General features: G+C 36.8%; 1 protein-coding gene across 1 annotated transcript in view; it reads left to right on the forward strand.

Moving 5' to 3' along the window:
• Positions 1–20,435, forward strand: part of RAD18 (RAD18 E3 ubiquitin protein ligase) — a 98,887-nt gene that overhangs the window by 21,069 nt on the left and 57,383 nt on the right. Inside the window, exons 6-9 of the mRNA XM_061128038.1 lie at positions 4,292–4,391; positions 9,810–9,994; positions 17,978–18,054; positions 19,333–19,393. Coding sequence (XP_060984021.1) covers positions 4,292–4,391; positions 9,810–9,994; positions 17,978–18,054; positions 19,333–19,393 — 423 coding nt within the window. The remainder of the gene's footprint in view (positions 1–4,291; positions 4,392–9,809; positions 9,995–17,977; positions 18,055–19,332; positions 19,394–20,435) is intronic.

The raw sequence follows: 20,435 nt of genomic DNA on the forward strand, positions 1-20,435 counted from the left end.
CGTTATTACTTGCGTGTTTGCATTTCATATAGATATGTGAATTTTTCTCTTGTATTTCCTAGCATATCTTATCTTTGGTCAGTTTTTGATCAATTGACAGTTTTTATTGTACTGTTTTTAAGCGGATAACATTTTTCCCTGAGCAGAACCTGAAATTTTGCAATGAACCCATAGCATGTAAATTAGATAAAATTTGCTTTGCTCCATTAAAGTGGAGATGGAGGGCCTCACCTCCCCCATCCATGGTGGTCTCTAGGTCCTGAGGCACCTCCAAAGGTCCCTGGAACTGTATCAGTTTCAGAATGATTGTGTTTCTGCTTTTTAATGCTACACTTATATAGGCGTACCTTGGAGAAATTGTGGGTTCGGTTCTGCAGTAGGACAGATAGCACAGTAAAGTGAGTCATTTGAACTTTCTTGTTTCCCAGTGTGTATAAATGTTATTTTTATGCTATAGTTTGTTATGTATGCAGTAGCATTATGTCTAAAAAAAAAATGTACACACCCTAATTAAAAAATGCTTTATTGCTTAAAAATGCTGACCATCTCACTCTTCACCAAAGAAGGCAAGAGTAGGGGAAAAGACAGTCTCTTCAGCAAGTAGTGTTGGGATAGCTGGACAGCCACATGTAAATCAGTGAAATTAGAACACACCCTCACACTGTACACAAGAGTAATTTCAAAATGTTTTGAAGGCTTAAATATGAAACACAACACCATAAAACTCCTAGAAGAGAACGTAGGTAAAATGTACTGGTTTTCTTAAGTCAGTCTCCCAAGGCAGTAGAAATAAAAGCAAAGATAAACAAATGGGACTAATCAAACTTATGAGCTTTTGCACAGCAAGGGAAACCATAAACAAAGCAGACAGACAGCCTACAGACTAGGAGAAAATATTTCTGGGTGATGCAACCAATAAGAGCTTAATTTCCAACATCTACAAACTGCTCATAAAACTCAATAACAAAAAACAAACAACTGGATCAATAAATGGGCTGCTGCTGCTGCTAAGTCACTCCTGTCGCGTCCGACTCTGTGCGACCCCATAGACGGCAGCCCACCAGGCTCCCCCGTCCCTGGGATTCTCCAGGCAAGAACACTGGAGTGGCTTGCCATTTCCTTCTCCAGCGCATGAAAGTGAAAAGTGAAAGTGAAGCCGCTCAGTTGTGTCCGACTCTTAGCGACCTCGTGGACTGCAGTCTACCAGGCTCCTCTGTCCATGGGATTTTCCAGGCAAGAGTACTGGAGTGGGGTGCCATTGCTTTCTCCACAATAAATGGGCAGAAGAGCTAAATAGACATTTCCCTGAAGACATACAGATGGCCAATAGGCACGTGAAAAGATGTTCAAAATGGTTGATCACTCAGTTCAGTTCAGTCGCTCAGTCGTGTCCAACTCTTTGGGACCCCATGGACTGCAGCACGCCAGGCTTCCCTGTCTATCACCAACTCCCAGAGCTTGCTCAGATTCATGTCCGTTGAGTCAGTGATGCCATCCAACCATCTCATCCTCTGTCATCCCCTTCTCCTCCTGCCCCCAATCCCTCCCAGCATCAGGGTCTTTTCAGATGAGTCAGTTCTTCATATCAGGTGGCCAGAGTATTGGAGTTTCAACTGCAGCATCAGTCCTTCCAATGCATATTTAAGACTGATTTCCTTTAGGATGGACTGGTTGGATCTCCTTGGAGTCGAAGGGGCTCTCAAGAGTCTTCTCCAACACCATAGTTCAAAAGAATCAATTCTTTGACACTCAGCTTTCTTTATGGTCCAACTCTCACATCCATATATGACTGCTGGAAAAACGATAGCTTTGACTCTACAGACCTTTGTTGACAAAGTTAATGTCTCTGCTTTTTAATATGCTGTCTAGGTTGGTCATAATTTTTCTTCCAAGGAGCAAGCGTCTTTTAATTTCATGGCTGCAGTCACCATCTGCAGTGATTTTGGAGCCCAAGAAAATAAAGTCTCTCACTGTTTCCATTGTTTCCCCATCTATTTGCCATGAAGTGATGGGATGGGATGCCATGATCTTAGTTTTCTTAATGTTGAGTTTTAAGGCAACTTTTTCACTCTCCTTTTTCAGTTTCATCAAAAGGCTCTTTAGCTTTTCTTTGCTTTCTGCTGTAAGTGTGGTGTCATTTGTTTATCTGAGGTTATTGATATTTCTCCTGGCAGTCTTGATTCCAGCTTGTGCTTCATCCCGTCCAGCGTTTCTTATGATGTGCTCTGCATATAAGTTAAATAATCAGGGTGGTAATATACAGCCTTGATGTACTCCTTTCCTGATTTGGAACCAGTCTGCTGTTCCATGTCCAGTTCTAACTGTTGCTTCTTGACCTGCATACAGATTTCTCAGGAGGCAGGTCAGTTGGTCTGGTATTCCCATCTTTTTCAGAATTTTTCACAGTTGTGATCCATGCAGTCAAAGGCTTTGATGTAGTTAATAAAGCAGAAGTAAATATTTTTCTGGTCTTGTCTTGCTTTTTCAATGATCCCGCGGATGTTGGCAATTTGATCTCTGGGTCCTCTGCCTTTTCTAAATCCAGTTTGAACATCTGGAAATTCACGGTTCACATACTGATGAAGCCTGGCTCGGAGAATTTTCAGCATTACTTTGCTAGTGTGTAAGATGAGTGCAATTGTGCAGTAGTTTGAGCATTCTTTGGCATTGCCTTTCTTTGGGATTGGAATGAAAACAGACCTTTTCCAGTCCTGTGGCCACTGCTGAGTTTTCCAAATTTTCTGGCATATTGAGTGCAGCACTTTAATAGCATCATCTTTTAGGACTTAGGATTCTAGGCTGATTATTAGAGAAATAGAAATCAAAACTAGGATGAGGTACCACCTGACACCAATCAGAATGGCCATCATTAAAAAGTCTACAAATAACAAATGGTGGAAAGCGTGTGTAGAAAAGTGAACCCTCCTACACTGTTTGTGGGGAGTAAATTGGTGCAACTGCTATGGAAAACAGTATGGAGTTTCCTTAAACAAAAAATAAAGAGTTGTCATATGATCCAGGAATCCTACTCCTGGACATATATCTAGAGAACACTCTTACTCAAAAAGGTACATGCACCCCTATGTTCATATCAGCACTATTCATAATAACCATGAACATGGAAGACATGGAAGCAACTTAAATGTCCATTGACAGATAAATCGATAAGGAAGATATAGTACATGTATGCAATGGAATATTACACAGCCATAAAAAAGAATGAAATAATGTCATTTGCAGCAACATGATTGGACCTAGAGATTATCATACTAAGTCAAGTACATCAGAACAAGAAAGACAAATGCCCTATAATATAGTTTATATGTAGAATCTAAAATATGACACAAGTGAACTTATTTCCAAGACTCACAGATATAGAAAGCAAACATGGTTACCAAAGGGTGAAGGGAGTGAGGTAGGGATAAATTAGGAGTTTGGGATTAGTAGATACGAACTATTAAATATAAAAAAGATAAAGAACAAAGTCCTACTATATTGCACAGGGAACTATATTCAATATCCTGTAACAAACCATAATGGAAAGGAACATTAAAAAGAGTATGTGTGACTGAACACAACTGATACCCCTCAATCACTGTGCTGTATACCAGGAACTGACAACACTGCAAACCAACTGTGCTTAAATTGAAAAAAAATGCTGATCATCATCTGGCAATGCAGGGTTGCCACAAATCTTTAATTTGTTAAAAAATTTAAAAAATGCAGTATCTGCAAAGTGCAATAAAGTGAAGTACAATAAAATGAGGTATGCCTTTCATTACAAATGAGGGCTAAATGAACGAATTTGTAGTCCTTAATAATTTGAACGTAGTTGGTCCAACCGATTCATGTTTCTACATACCCTTCCCCCACTCTGTTCCCCTGGCAAATATTTTTATCTTACTCAGGTTGTTATGACTGCTTCAGTGCTACACATGAGTGGTTCCTAAGACTTGGTATAAACTCAAGATTAGTTTTATAGCTTGGTCATGCCTTGGTAGAAAAGATTTAACTAAAGCACTTTCTAATAAAACTAATTCCAGACGACTTTGAAATCTCTTCTTCGAGGCCAGGATTCTGATTATGTGATTTTCCACAGTGTAGCCCTTGCTCAGTAAGCAGTCTGTTCCACTCCTGCTGCCCTGAGATGTCCTTTTTCTCTTCTGCTTTTCTAAGTGCATGTTAAGGTTGGATTTCATTCTTTAATGTTAGTTGTTGAAAGATACCTGGTTATATTATTTTTACTCTTTCTACAAATAATAAAATCTTTTTCTCTTTTTGAAAAATACAGTGGATTGTCCTGTTTGTGGGGTTAATATTCCAGAAAATCACATTAATAAGCACTTAGACAGCTGTTTATCACGTGAGGAGAAGAAAGAAAGCCTCAGAAGGTAAGAAAGTGAAGCATAATTGTTGAGCCACTTTAGCCACTTTAGCTTGTGCTTTTAAAAATGTTAGCCGACTGTCCATCCTCTTTCCTTGCCAAATATAATTAACTTTACTATATGCTAATCAAATTTGACTTAATAAGAAATTTGATTTAAAATTCAGTTCTTTTTAGGCTTTTTTTCTTCTTTTGGAATTTTAGAACTACCATAAAGCCCTTGGCCCAAGAAAGCAAGGCTAGACTCTGAATATAGAACGCATCAAATCTTTTTTTGGTTCTTAGGAATCTTAGAAGTTTAAATTAGTAAAATCTAGCTTTTTCAAAAATTCTGAATAATTACTATATACACATGATATACTGTATACACGTGACATTAAATAGTACAGAAGGGTTTTTTTTTTTTTTTCCAGAAAATACAGAATCATTTATTCATTCAACAAATACTTATTAAGCACATAACCATGTACCAGGCTCTGTTAAGCATTGGTGAATGAAAATGAGATGCTCTTTCCTTAATATCCATTTTTTCCTGGAAGGATGCAACCAGTAGGCTTGCATTTTGAAGGCAGTGATTTTCTCTGGTGATTGCATATGTATAAACTTGAAGTTGTATACTTTGTCTGTGGGGCAGATTCAAAAGGGAATGTGTGAAATATAGTTTGTGTGTGTATGTGTGTGTGCGTGCCTATGTCTATGTGTATGTCCCCTGCCAACTACCCAAGTGAGATAATTTCATGCTACTTTGCCTCCCTTATGTATCAAAATATATATCAAATATATATATATATCAAAATAGGTTATTAAACTTGATCAATATTGTTACACATGTAAGTTAAGAATCAAATTTTAGTCAAAGTTACATTGCAAGGTGTTATAGAATTTGTGGTAATGAAGATAATAAGGAAGCTGAAGCCACAAATTAGATGAGTCTGATGATGAAGGGAGACGTGAGATGAGATGGAAGTTTGGGGAAGGAATAAGGAGCAAGATCAGGGAAGATTTCATTTTTTTAGAATGGAAATTATACAAGCCTTTAGCCTCCTTCTTTATACTATCTCCGGGGAGAGGGCAGATGATACAAGGAGCAAGAGGGCAAAAGTCCAGTAATGAAGTGTCTTTAACATGCAGAAAGAGCTTTTCTTCTGAAACAGGATGGAAAGAGGAGGGAATAGGTGATAATTCAGAGATCTAGGAAGGAGAGGGAGGAAATCGAAGAAATTAATGGGAGGTGGGAATGAACAGAATGATTGGTTCTCACGTCTGGTTTGTTTGGAAGAAGTTGGAAGAGTATTTGCAAGAAACCATGCTGATGAGGCAGGACTGTTTTATTGGGTTTTGCGCGCGCGCGCGTGTGTGTGTGATTAAAGATAAAATGGTGTCACTTAGATTTTATGAGTAAATCAGCAGTGAATGCAAGTTCCGAGGGACAAACTCTTGCTGTTATGATTTACAAAAGCTGACATATAATGCACAGCAGCGCTTTATTGATTTACAGTGAGGGGCATCAATTGACAGTTCTTACTGTAGTGTTTTTAGCATGATAGTTAACCTTTTTCCTCTGAGTAGAACCTTTTTTTCAAGTGAAAATGTACAGTGAACCGTAACAGATAAAACAGATAAAATTGGCCCTATCCATTAAAGTGGAGATGGAGGATTGTGCTGTCCCCATCCCCCATCTCTCCCTGCGTCCCTGTCTGATAGCCACTGTAGTCCTCAGCTCCCTGCGGCAGATGTATGTGAGGTCTTGCATGCACAGTACTCACCCCTAGTGGGTAAGTTTGTTGATGAGAATAGATTTTTAGGCTGCCTAGTTGAGATTTGGGATAAAGAAACTGGATCATTACAAGGATTATTTCCCATAAGCAGTGAGAATCTAATGGTCTAATGAAGAATATTTCATTCTAATTCATTTAATCTAATTAATCTTTTAATTTCTAATTTCTTTAGAAATTTTTTTCCCCCTAAAGACTGAGATGGGAATATAGAAGCTGGGCATTTTCTCTTTGAAGAGTAGGGAATCAGCACTGATAATTTTGCTTGGACTGCCCTTTTTCTAGATGCATCCATCATATTTCTTCTCACGCACTTAGCTCATCAGTTTATCCAAAGGTATACCCATCCATGTATAATTAAGTTCAAGTTCCAGTTGTGGTTCTGAGGAGCTCTGTGGAATTACTATAATCCTGCCAGTTACTCTAGCACAATTTAGGAGCACTGTTTTCTGTTTCTTTCTCTCTCTTAGAGGAAGATTCACTATATGAGTTAGTGTGTTGAAGTCTTTGAGAATTCCTACATCAAACATAAGTGTTGGATTTTGTTTAATCCCGTAATTCCTAAATTTTTTTAACCCTAAAATGTTTTTGTTCTCATAACTCATTTTGCAAAGTTCGCATTTGTGAAGGTACACTTAGGGAGACATTGAACCACCTTTCTCTTTAGTGACATCCTGATCTTGGACTCTGGTCACATAAAAGAGTATATGATATTTAAAAATATTTCTCCACAACATCCCAACAGGCCGTTTCTTAGTGTGGATGACAGCCCTTAACCCATCCTTTGTAGATTCATATTGGAGGTAATCAAAGAATACTTTTCCTTTTGCTGTCCTCAGATTTTGAGGACCCTTAGATGCATTACTGTTTCACCAAATCGTAGAAGAAAGATCAGTGTCATTTTCATGTTTTAGGAAACATTTATCAGACTTCATATTTAAAAAAATTTTTTTAACTTTTTATTTTATATTGGCGTATAGTTGATTACCAGTGTTGTGATAGTTTCTGGTGTATAGCAAAGTGATTCAGTTATGTATATACATGTATCTGTTCTTTCTCAAATTCTTTTCCCATTTAGGTTGTTACATAACAACTGAGCAGAGTTCCCTGTGCTACACAGTAGGTCCTTGTTGGTTATCCATTTTATTTATTTATTTATTTTTTGGTTATCCATTTTAAATACAGCAGTGTGTACATCATATTTTAAAATTCTTGACAGAAATTGTTGATTTCTGCTGGTGCTTTTCAATGTAAATGCCAGTGAACAAGTTGTTTTCCATTAGAATTTCACAGTCATAAGTTTAATCATGTATCCTTAATAAAATACATGTTTTAGGTACAGACTTAATGAATTGTCCTTTACAATATTCTTGTATAAACTCCTTCAAAATGTTTTCCAGGACTTGCTACCTCGTGTGATTTTTTACTCCGCTATAACGCGGTAAAGAATATGCCTGCAGTGCAGGAGACCTGGTTTGGTCTCTGGGTTGGGAACGTGTCCTGGAGAAGGGCATGACACCCGACGCCAGTATTTCTGCCTGCCCGAGGAGCCTGGCGCGCTGTCGTCCACGGGGTCCCACAGAGCCGGACGCGGCTGCGACCTGCACTGTCACCGTAGTCAGTGTCACAGAGTCCAGCAGGCAGGCTCATTATAGAAGAACACGCTTCAGAAAAGTGTCATCTCTTGAGGGTTTTCAGGGTTTTCTGCAATTAAACAGTTATTTCTGACTTTTAGTCTTCATTGATGGAGCATAAAAGAACTAATCTTGCCGGGAAATGGTGGTATTGGTTAATGGAGAAATGTTTGGTTGTCTTCAGTCTGTATTCGGCTGTTTTCTCTCGTATGGTCACTGGACCATTTGTATTAGATTTCCGTGTGGAACCTTGTTAGTAGAGATTTTAGATCTCCACTTAAGAGCTGAGCTGAGTCAGAATTGGTAGTTGCTGTGGCAAAGTGATTGAAAATTGCATTTTTAATAAACTCTCCAGATGGTTCTGAGATGCCTTAAAGTTTGAGCAGCATGGCCTTGTGCCCACTAGGTATATGCAAGTCCTTTGTAAAATCTTGTGGTTTTTTTGGATAAGCATATTATTTTCAAGTTTCTTTTAATTGTTACCTGAAATTTTGGTATTTCATTTAAAATGATTGCAGTTGTAGTGTCTACATTGAATACATATTTATTAAGCACCTAATTGCCGTAGCATTGAGCCAGGTGACGTACTCAGCTAGGTTATAATCAGATTAGATTGATTAAAATTTATCAGGGAGTTCCTGTCTATCAGATTTTCTCAAGTTATTAATATGCTTGACTTCTGCATATTCCATTGAAAGAAGTAATGTTTATTAATTGGTTTTTTGGAGGGTGTAGAAGAAAGTCATTTGATTGGGCTTTGTTATATTTATAATTGCAGCTTAGTGCTTATCATTGTGTTCATCATGAAAATACAATGAAGAGCCAGGTGGCAATTTAAAAAAATATATATTTATGGATTTTTTATTTGGCTGTGCTGGATCTTAGTTGCAGCATGCAGGATCTAGTTCCCTGACCAGGAGTCAAACCTGGGCCCCCTGCATTGAGAGAGCAGAGTCTTAGCCACTGGACTGCCAGGGAAGTCCCCAGGTGGTGATTTTGCTAAAACACTTATTCTTTTCTCTTTTTATTTTTTAATTGAAGGAAAAATTGCTTTACAGTGTTGTAGTGGCTTCTGCCATATAACTCGAATCAGCCATAATTATACATTTATCCCCTCCCTTTTGAGCCTCACTGCTGTCCCCCATCCCTGCTCTGCGTTGTCACAGAGCATCAGCCTGGGCTCCCTGTGTTACCTCTGCTAATACACTTTTTATAATGCCTATGTATTTGTTAATGTAACTAATTGAAGTTGAAAAAAAAGAAAACACTGCTCTGTTTCTTGCTGTTGTTTTCAGTTGTCTTCTTTTGAAGATGATCCCACAAGAATACTACGCACACATCAACTCTCTGAATTCTCTCTTTCATTGACATAATAAGTTTAGTAAACCTAACTATCCCATCAGGTCTTCTTTTATTTCATCTAGTGCTTTTGCAAAATGATTGATTGCCTTGGGCTTAAGAAGGCAGTTTTGCCTATGCATCAGAATTTTTTCTAAGAAAGTTGTGTATGATAATATTCTAAAATCTATAGCCTGACCCTTGATAGCATTTGTACTCTTAATTACCTGAGATAGCTAGCTTTTTATGGAGATTTTCTCTGGAAACCATGGGCAGATTTTAGGGAAAACATGTTTTAAAGAGGTGAAGAATTGAATGATTTCACATAAGTGTGATCCTACGTTCTCATAGCATTTAGTCCATAGCCTTCTGCATGAGTCCCAAGTCTGCATCTTTAGGCCTGATCTCTGTCTGAGACCTGATTCTCCACGTATTGGCTGCCACCTAGACCGTTCTGTCTGAATGTCCCACCACCACCTCAGATGCATCACTGTCATGTGAATACTGTCAACTTGATTCACAAATTTGATCCTTCTTCTCTTTTCCATTTTTATCCTAATGTTTCTACAATTCTCCCAGTCACCTTGGTATTGAGCAGAAGATAAATTACTGTTTTACGTGAAAAGCATTTGATAATTCACAGTAATCCTCAGTGATCTCTCTTTTTCTCCTTTTCAGTTCTGTTCACAAAAGGAAGCCGCTGCCTAAAACTGTATATAACTTGCTCTCAGATCGAGATTTAAAGAAAAAGCTAAAACAGCATGGATTATCTGTTCATGGAAATAAACAGCAGCTCATTAAAAGGCACCAAGAATTTGTACACATGTACAATGCCCAGTGCGATGCTTTGCATCCTAAATCAGGTAAAGTAATAAAACAATGAATTTTATTTACCCTCTGGATAAAGCAGTTTTGTATGACTCAGGGGTTATAAACCACAGAGAAAATTTTAATGCATTTTTGATAATAGCTAAGATGTTCAAATACACTCCTTCGGAAGATATCTAGAGTGTCCTGTGATAAGCCAGCCTTTCTCTCAGCTCGTCTCTCTGTCCCCCTTCTCTTCTCAGAGGCAGCCACTGCTACCAGCTTCTCATATATATGAGGGTTGCTTGAGAGAGCACGGCCTGTAATATAATCCTAGTTTTGCAGCTTTATGACTGGGTGACTGTGGGCAAGTTACTTATATCTGACCTCAGCTTTCTCTCCTATTTAAGTAAGAGTTGTAATACTACCTAGTGCATAGTGTTTTTGTCCAGACTGAATGATAAAATGCATGTAAAGTGCTAGCATTGTACCTTAGCAGGTAGTTAGCATGGAATAGATGTTACCATTAGATTATTAAGATTGTTATATACCCAGAAATATATGTGATTATTATTATTTAGTCAATATTTTGTTTTACAGACATACTACTTAATAGTTTGTTCTTTCCACTTAACCTCACACAAATTTTGGAGTTCTTTCAGTTATTAACATATGGATAGAATTGCCTGATGTAAAAAAAATTAAGGTATAATATATAAACAGAAAATTACACAAGTTATAAATGTCTTCTTTGGTGAATCATCACAAAGTTCAGGGAAGGTGCCTTTGTAACAACTCCTCAGAGGCCTGCCAGAATCCTAGAAGGCCAGCCCACCCCTCCCAATAGTTGCTGCCTTTATCCTCACAATTGACCACCTTCCTGACATCTAAAACCATATATTCATTTTGCCTGTATTTTATCTTAAATATGGAATAATAAGTAGCTTATACATTCTTTCGAGTCTGGCTTAATTTTCTACGACATTATGTTTATAAGATTTGTCCATGTTTTTGTGTACAGTTGTGATTTTTAAAAAAATTTTGTTGCTGTAGCGTATTCCATTATACAAATAGGACATGTTACACAAATGTCCATGGTTGACGGATGCTTGGGTTTTTCCACTCTTTGGCTCTTAAAGAAGAATGCTGTTATGAGTAATCTTTTGCAGGTCTCTTGGTAATCATGGGCACACATAGTTAGGCATTACGTATACCTACATGTGAAATTGTTGTTTTTGCAGACATTTAGCTTTCCTGGGTACAGACAGAAACCCAGGTGCCAGTGTATGCTCTCATCAGGAAGGTATGAGAATTCCAGTTTTTCCACATCATTACCATCATCAGTATTGTGAGTTTTCGTTTTTGGCCATTCTAGTGCGTCCATGGTAGTATCTCATTATGGTTTTAATTTTTGCTTCCCTAATGGCTTATAGTGTTCACCATATTTTTATATAATTATTGGCCATCTGGATATTCTCCTGGGTGAAATATCCATTTAAGTCTTACACCCAATTTTTCTACGTTGTGGATCTATTGCTTCTTAATTTATTTCTGGGATTACATGAATTTTTCTGGATACAGATCTTCCTGGGTGTATATTTGCTTAATCTCCTTTCATCTTTTCACTCTCTTAATGGCTTCATTTGAGAGGTAGAAATTTTAAATTTTGTATTCAATTTGTTGCATTTTTCCATGGATACTACTTTTTATGTCTTTGCCTACCACATGATCTTTTTTTCCCCTAAAAGCATTATTCTTTTTGCATCTACCTTTCAGCCTACAATTTATCTGGAATTGGTTTAAGCATATGTTGCATGGTAAGAGGTGAGATTCTTTTGTTGTTTCCATATGACCAGCTAATTGATGTAGCAGCATTTATTGAAAAAGCATCCTTTACACATTGAATTGTCAGTACCTCTTGTTTGAAAATCAGCTAACTGTGTTATATGTGGATCTGAACATTGTGTTGTTTCATTGGGTCATTTATTAATCCTTGTGCCACTAGTGCAGTGTCTTAATTATTTAATGAGTGATTTATAGTAGATCTTGCTGTCTGGTAATGTAGTTCCTCCAGCTTTGTTGTTTACTGAGATTGTCTATTAATAGGTGAGTGGTTTTATGCAAATTGTGGTGGAACCATACAATGGAACACTGCTTAGCAATAAAAATGAATGAACTACCGATAAATGCAACAATGTGGATAAATCTCAAAAGCATTGACATACAAAAGACTACATGCTGTATACTTTGAAAACATTTATCTGGCATTTTAGAAAAGACAAAACTTTGGGGGCATAGAAGAGATCAGTACGTCCCAGAGCTTAAGGGTAAGAAGGAGGGAACTTACTGGGCAGAAGAACTTTTGAGGGTAAAGGAAATGCTCTGGACTTTGAAATGATGAATAAATGACTACTAATAGGCAACTGGACTTGTCTAGTTTTTGGCTCTTCTGGGTAAAGCTGCTATGAACATGGGCTTATAGATTTGTATGTAGCCATATGCTTTATTTCTCTTGTGTTTTCCTTTTCATTCATTTAAAATATTTTCTGATTTTTGTTGTGGTCTCTTCTTTGACCCGTGGATTATTTGGAAGTGTTTTCAGTTTCCAAATATCTTGAGTATTTCTTAAATATCTTTTTTTATTCATTTCTAATTTGATTCTATTGAAGCAGTTCTGTATGATTTGGGGCCCTTTACATTTATTGAGACTTGTTTTATAACTCAGCATTAGGTCTTCCTTGGTGAGTGTTCCTTAGGCACTTGAAATTTTGCTTTATTTATTCAATGATCTCTAATGTTAATTATGTAAAGTTGCTAAGGTATTATACTCAAGTCGTCTATATCATTACTGATGCTGTGTTTAGTGATTCTGTCAGTTACTGAGAACATTATTGAAATCTCAAAGAATATTTATAGATTTTTAATTTTTCCTTTTAGTATATTCTGTTTTCTTTACATTTTTGAATGTCACCAATTAGGTGGATGTGCATTTAGTATTGGTATGTGTTTTTGATGAATTAATCTAGTATAATGAAATAGTTGTTTTAGTCTCTGGTAATATTCTGTGAGTAATAACCTTATTTTACTTTTTCTTTAATATTGTGTTTAAACTATGGTTTTTGGTAAGCAGTATATGGTTTGGATCTGCTTTTTAAATTTAATTTGACAAGGTATGCCATTAAATTGTAGAGTTTAAAACTTTTTCATTTCATTTAATCTGTTTGGTGGAGTTTAAGTCTACCAACTTGCTCTTTTCTATTTGTCTTGTCCATTCGTTGGTTTTTTCCCTTTATTTTCTTGCTTTCTTTTAGATTATTTTTTAGTTCTATATTTTATCTTCACTGTTGCTTTATTAGCTATATCTCTTTTCTTTTAGTGATTATTCTAGAATTTACCATTTGCATCTTCAATTTATCATAGTCCACATTCAAATAACATTATGCTATGTGTGTTACAGAAGGACCTCACTCCTCCCATCCTTGGTTTTAGGTGTCTGAGGTCCTCTACTAGTGTTCAGCAGGTGCTCTGTGCGAACTGTTCCACTTGTAGATGTATTCTTGATGGACTTGTAGGGGAAGAATGGACCCCAGATCCTCCTGTTCCACCATCTTGACCTTGATCCATCCCGGTTTTATTGTCATAGATATTTCTTCTATGTTATAAATCTCATTATACTTTACCATTTTTGCTTTAAGCTGTCAATTTTCCTTTAAAGAGGTTTTAAAAATTGAGAAGGAAAGTCTTTATATGCCTACACTTTCACTGTTTGTGTTATTCTTCATTTCTTTGCTTAGAACCAGATTTCTATCTTATGTCATTTTCTTTTGGCCTGAAAATCTTCATTTAATCTTTCTTGTAATGCACACATGTTTTTGAGACAAGTTCCTTCAGCTGTTATTTGTCTGAAAGTCTTAATTTAGCATTTAAAAAAAACAACTTTATTTTGAAATAATTTTGAATTTATGGGAAATTTGAAACATTATCATGAAGAACACATAGATACCCTGCACACAGATTCACCTATTAGTATTTTGTCCTATTTACTTTATGTATTAATGTATATGTGTTTGTGTGTGTGCTTCTTTATATACACATATTTTTCTCTTAAACCGTCTGAGAATAGGGCATATAATCTTGTCTGCTAAATGCTTCATTGTGTATTTCCTAGAAAAAGAGATGTTCTCTTTTATTGTTGCAGTACAAGTATCAACTTTCATCTCTATTCTAGTTTCAACAGTTGACCCAATAATGGCCTTTATAGATTGTTTTCCCCCTCCAGTACATGAACCAGTTTTGAATCACAATATTAAATTTAGTTGTAATGTCCTTTCAATCTCTTTCGTTCTGGAACAATTCCTAAGCCTTGCTTGTTCTTTTATGACATTGGCATTTTAAAAGAATACAGTCTTTGTTATTGTTGGGTTTTTTCCCAAATAGAATGTTTCTCATTTTGGCTTTGCCCTGTGTTTTGTTATAATTACATTCAGGTTGGCATTTGTGGCCAGAATACTATATAAGTGATGTTTTGTCCTTCTCAGAACATCTCATCTAGAGGTATTTGACATCTTTGTGCCCTTCATTTGTGATGGCAGTTTTGATCACCTTGTCAGTGTCTTCATTGTGTAGTTTCCTCCTTACTCCTAGTAAGAAATCTGAACTCCTAGTAAAAGTCAGTTCATTTCAGTTCAGTCATTCAGTCGTGTCCAACTCTTTGTGACCCCTTGGACTTCATGTAGCATGCCAGGCTTCTCTATCCATCACCAACTCCTAGAGCTTGCTCAAACTCATGTCCATCGAGTTGGTGATGCCGTCCAACCATCTCATCCTCTCTTGTCCTCTTCTCCTCTTGCCTTCAGTCTTTCCCAGCATTAGGGTCTTTTCCAGTGAGTCAGTTCATCTCATCAGTGGCCAAAGTATTGGAGTTGAAAATAAGAAAAATATATTTCATATTTACCTTCATTTTTACCATTTCTAGCACTTTGTTTCTTCTTATAGAGATGAATTTCTGGTTTTATATTTCTTCTGCTTGAAAAATGTCCTTTAACTCTTAATGTGGTACAGGTCTGCTAATAATATATTCTCTCAGTTTTTATTTCTCTTTTACTTCTAAAATTATTTCCATTGACATAGAATTCTGGGTCACTGGGTTCTTACTCACTCCCAGCACTTCAAATTTTTCATTCCATTTTCTTCTGGCTTGAATAGTTTTTGATGAGAAACATGATGTAATACTTGGCCTTTTTTTTTGGTATAGTAAATCCCTTTTTCTGACTGGCTGCAGGATTTTCTCTGTCTATATTGTTGTGTTTTTGTTTTGTTATTTTTTGTTGTTGTTTATTTTGCTTTACATGCTTTGAGCTTGTTGCATTTGTGGTTTGATATCTTCATTATATTTAGCAGATTCTGGCCATTAGGTCTTCAAATATTTCTTCTTCCTTTTTTATTATGGGATTTCTATTACATGTTTATTAGACCATTTGATATTGTCCCTCAGCTTTTAGATACTCTATCCTGTTTTTTTGTGTGTGTTTCCCTCTCCCCCTTTTTTCTGTTTCAGTTTGGGTAATACCATCGATCTCATTTTCAAGTTCACCAATTCTTTCCTTAGCTGGGTCAAGTTATCTCTGTTACTTTTTTTTTAAATTTATAACATTTCTATTTTATTCTTCTTGATGGTGTCATCTCTCTCCTGAAGTGACCCATCTGTTAATGCATGTTCATCTTTTCCACTAGATATTTTAGCATATTATCATAGTTATTTTAAATTTCATGGCTGGTAGTTCTAAAATCTGGATGATATCTGAGTTTGATTTTGTTATTGTTATTTGCTTGCTTGTTCATAGATCTTGTAAATTTTGGTTAAAAGCAGACAATATTTGAGATGCTAAATATTGAGATGTAAATAGTGTGAATGACTGAAAAATGGACTTGTCTCCTCTTCTGCTAGGACTTTACTGTGTGTGGTTGATTGGTTTGGGTTTTTTGTTGCTGTAGCTATCTATAGTTGACCACCAGTTTCATATCTCCTGTGCTTAGGTTGGTGCCTGAGTTACCAGAAGTTTGTTTTTAAAATGCTCCTGCCTCACTCGCACTTAGGTTTTCCCTGTGAACCCGTACCTGAAAAAGTCTCTTTGCATGCTCACTTCTCCCCCAGTGGCTGATCACAGCTACTTGTCGCATGGAGTGCCCTGGCTTCATAGTAGGGAGCATGAGGTTGTTCTAGCTTAGCCTCTGTCTTAGGCAGGCCCTTGATCTCGGGTCTTTGTGGGGCTCTCAGTGACCCTGTGCCTCCCCAGGTGGCCAGGGCCCTCTAGTGATCTGGGCCGGGGTTTCCTGATCTCTCCACCCGAGTAGAGGGTTTTGTTTCCTGTCTCCATCTACCTGTGCTCTGGGGTCTTCAGTTTTGTTGACCTTCCCTCAGTGGCTTAACGGTTTTGTTTCCAAAGGGTTAGAGGAATGGGGCTTCATGTCCTTCCTGCAGTGGAGGCTGTTCTCCTTTCCCAGGCCTGGACATGGAGGGATACTTTTTCTGATTCTCACCCTTCCTTTAGTAGTTCTTGAGAATACCCAGTAAAGTCTATAGAAAATAACCTTGAATTTGGTGTGAGCCCTGCGTCTACGCTTCCCAGGATTTTTATACAGTTATGATGGTTCACCGTTGGCCTTTTATTATCTGTCAGAAAGATTGTCTGAAATCTTCTTACCCAGCAGTTGGATGATCTTTGTTTTTATTATGTCAGCCAATACTCATGACCCTCCCCTCGAAGGCATCTGACTTTCCTTAGATTTCAGGCTAGTTGGTTTCTCTGTGAACTTAGCTCTGATGGATTCAAGAAGAGTTACAGTTTTATAAGTTATTCAGGCTTTTCTTGTTACTAGGGTGTAAGTGACACTATATCCAGGTCTTTATATCATAAACAGAATCAGAAGTTCCCCTGAAAGATTTAAGCTCTTGAGTTGCATCTACTCCTAATACAGTCTCCTTAATATCTTAGAAGAGAATATATGCCAGATGTTCTCTGGGCAGAATGCAAGTGGTCCCTTTGCTTTTCTGTTATACCGTGATTCAGTAAATTATGTTAGCTGTTCAGCTCATAGAGATTGTTTACTTTGTTTCTACTGGTTTTAATGATATTAGGGAGGCAAAGGGTATCTCTCAGTCCTTGAAAAATAAACTTTGAATTGAGGTAATTGCATTCTTAAATGATCCTCTCAAGGACTGTGGGTTTTATAAGAAACTTTTTAAATAGGGATTTTGTATAAATTTATATAGAATTTAAATTCTTATGGTGAAGAATATGATGATTTCCCCTGTTTACCAGTTATCCAGCTTAAACAGTGTCAACCATGCCTAATGGTTTGTTGTCTGTCATTTACACTCCTTTCTAGACATAGTATCCTTTTATATATAAATGTGTGTGTGTCAGGGCTTGTGGTTTTTTCCCCTACACTATATGTATGTTAGCCTTAATATGTTGGCCTAGTAGGCAGAAAGATATCATTGGTAAATTTCATGGTATTTGCAGTCAAAGGTACTTACACATGAGATGGAGCGTATTCCAGATCTCTCTGATGTATATGATTGGTAACTACACCTACAGACAAAACTTCTGGAGTCTGGGTCAGTTCCCTCCCTGCTATTTATAGACCTTTGCCTTTCTTTGAAAAGTAACTTCTTATAACATTTTGTACATTGGCATTAGAGTGGATATCCCCTAAGAATAGAATTCACACTAACAGGTTAATTTTCATATTCTATTGTTAACTTAAAGGAAAGAGCAAAATGACTTTGCTGTCTCTTCTGGTTATTTTTTAAACTGTAATTGCATGTGTAAGAGTTAAATGTTTTAACTCTGTGTTCTTTTTTTTTTTCCCTTTTATTTTGAAATAACTTTAGACTACAGAAAAATATTTAGAAAGACCAAACCGGGAGTTCACGTATACCCATCATCTAGCTTCAGTGTTAATAGTTCGTATAACCAGAGTACATTGAGCAATGTCATGTAATTAATGTTGGCTCTATGTCCTTGTTTTAACAGCTGCTGAAATAGTTCAAGAAATCGAAAATATGGAGAAGACTCGGATGCATTTTGAAGCTAGTAAACTCAATGAAAGTGTATGTTGATGGTCTTTTTAAGTGTCTTGGTAGAAATGAAGGAAAGAAAAAAGTTGAATACCCTACAAATTAAAGCAAACTGGTATTGAATCTGTTCAGTGGGAAATGTACTAGAAAACTTTTCCATTTAATGTATTATGATTTACTTGCAGCTCATTTTTAGTACAAAATTCTATTGTATTTAGCAGTCTTCTGGCACAAAATCAATCCAAAGTAGAGTTTATTAGTGAATTATAGTTTTTTGGGAAAGTCATGTGCCTGTACATCAGGTAACCTTGGTATTGACCCTTTCTCTGGCAGTTGCATATAATAAGCTGTTTACCATTTAGCCTGTGTGGCCCTTAGTATCTTCATCTGTAAGACTCAGGGGTTGATCTGTATGGTCTCTGAGGTCCCCTTTTAGCGCTGGCATTCTGCAATTCTATGATTGTACTGGTTGAGAAGTTAAGTAATTGTAAGAGTTGACGAGGATTGAGCATCTGTTGAGCTTGTTGAGGGAATCAGAAACCTAAATTCCTTCACTATTGCCTTCCTGTAGCTTGATGGTCCAAAACTTGAGGAAAGGGTACCAAAGAAGAAAATAGTCACTGTGTCCTTTGGCACTAGAGGAAGTGTTTTGGGCTCTTCCATGTAGACATTTTCTAGGCGTGTTTGTAAGGTAGCAACAACTTTAGGCAAGTAAGTTTATAATCAGATAGGAAAAAAACGAGATTGTTGTTGATTTCATTATTACCCGTGTGCTGACTATAAGATGGAGACTATAATGAATTGTGTCAGTACGTTTCTGATCTTTGAAGTTTAATATTTTAAAGAGTAAACTAGAAATTTAACATACGAAGTCTTGTATTGCATTTTCTCTATATATTACCTTTGTGGTAGACTTGGGAGTTAGATTGGGAAAAGATAGAAGACAAACAGGGAGATGTGCCTTATTAATGACCTGCTAAATGTCTATTCGGTCTTGTGTAACCTGTTGTACTAATGAATGTGAAAAATTCAATATTGAACATAGGAAGCTTAATTGATTTTTGTGTTAATACTTTATATATTCTAATAGAATCAATGTTGCATTTTCTACTGAGGTAAGTAAAACATATATTAATTACAGTATTAAAAGAAGTAAATAGGAGTTAATCTTCTTGGTCTATATAAAACAGGGATGAGAGATTATTTTCCTCAAGTTTAAACATCCACATTAGAGACTTTTAAGTTTATTGTACTAATTTCGTTTTTTGTCATTTTTTTGAATTTTTAATTGAGAATATTTCATTATTTTAGATAATGGTTTTTACAAAGGACCAAACAGAAAAGGAAATAGATGAAATTCACAGTAAATATCGTAAGTTATACGACACTTTCTTTATTTGCAAAAGACTTGGCTTGCAGTTTTCCATCTTAAGTAACTTTTTAAAAATATGTTTTGCATACTAATGTTCAGTGCAAACTTTCCTGTTACTATTATGTAAGAGACTGACTTTTGGTTGAATGTTTACTCAGACAGTGACTTTTGTTTTTGCAAGTATGTGCCTGCTCTTTTCTTTTTTTGATGAGTTACAAATTTTGTTTTGTTTTTTTAATTTATATTTTTATTGAAGGATAATTCCTTTACAGAATTGTGTTGTTTTCTGTCAAACCTCAGCATGAATCAGCCACAAGTATACATATGTCCCCTCCGTTTTGACCCTCCCTCCCGTCTGCCTCCCCACCTCACCCTCCAGGCTGACACAGAGCCCTGTGTGAGTTTCCTGAGCCACACAGCAGATTCCCGCTGGCTGTCTGTTTTACATATGGTGATGTAAGTCTCCATGTGATTCTTTCCATACATCTCACCCTCTCCTCCCCTCTCCCCATGTCCATAAATCTATTCTCTGTGTCTGTTTCTCTGCTGCTGCCCTGTAAATAAATTCTTCTGAACCATTTTTCTTGATTCCATATATGTGCGTTAGAATATGATATTTATCTTTCTCTTTCTGACTCACTTCACTCTGTATTATAGGTTCTGGGTTCATCCACCTCATCAGAACTGACTCAAATGGATTCCTTTTTATGGCCGAGTAATATTCCATTGTGTATATGTACCACAGCTTCTTTATCCATTCATCTGTCAATGGGCATCTAGGTTGCTTCCATGTTCTAGCTATTGTAAATAGTGCTGCAATGAACAGTGGGATACATGTGTCTTTTGCAACCCTGGTTTCCTCAGGGTATATACCTACAAGTGGGATTGCTGGATTGTATGGTGGTTTTATTCCTAGTTTTTAAAGGAATCTCCATACTGTCTTCCATAGTGGCTGTATCAATTTACACTCCCACCAACAGTGCAAGAGCATTCCCTTTTCTCCACAGCCTCTGCAGCATTTGTTGCTTGCAGACTTTTTGAT

Source organism: Dama dama, chromosome 24 (genome assembly GCF_033118175.1).
Source record: "Dama dama isolate Ldn47 chromosome 24, ASM3311817v1, whole genome shotgun sequence".
Classification (NCBI taxonomy): Eukaryota; Metazoa; Chordata; class Mammalia; order Artiodactyla; family Cervidae; genus Dama; species Dama dama.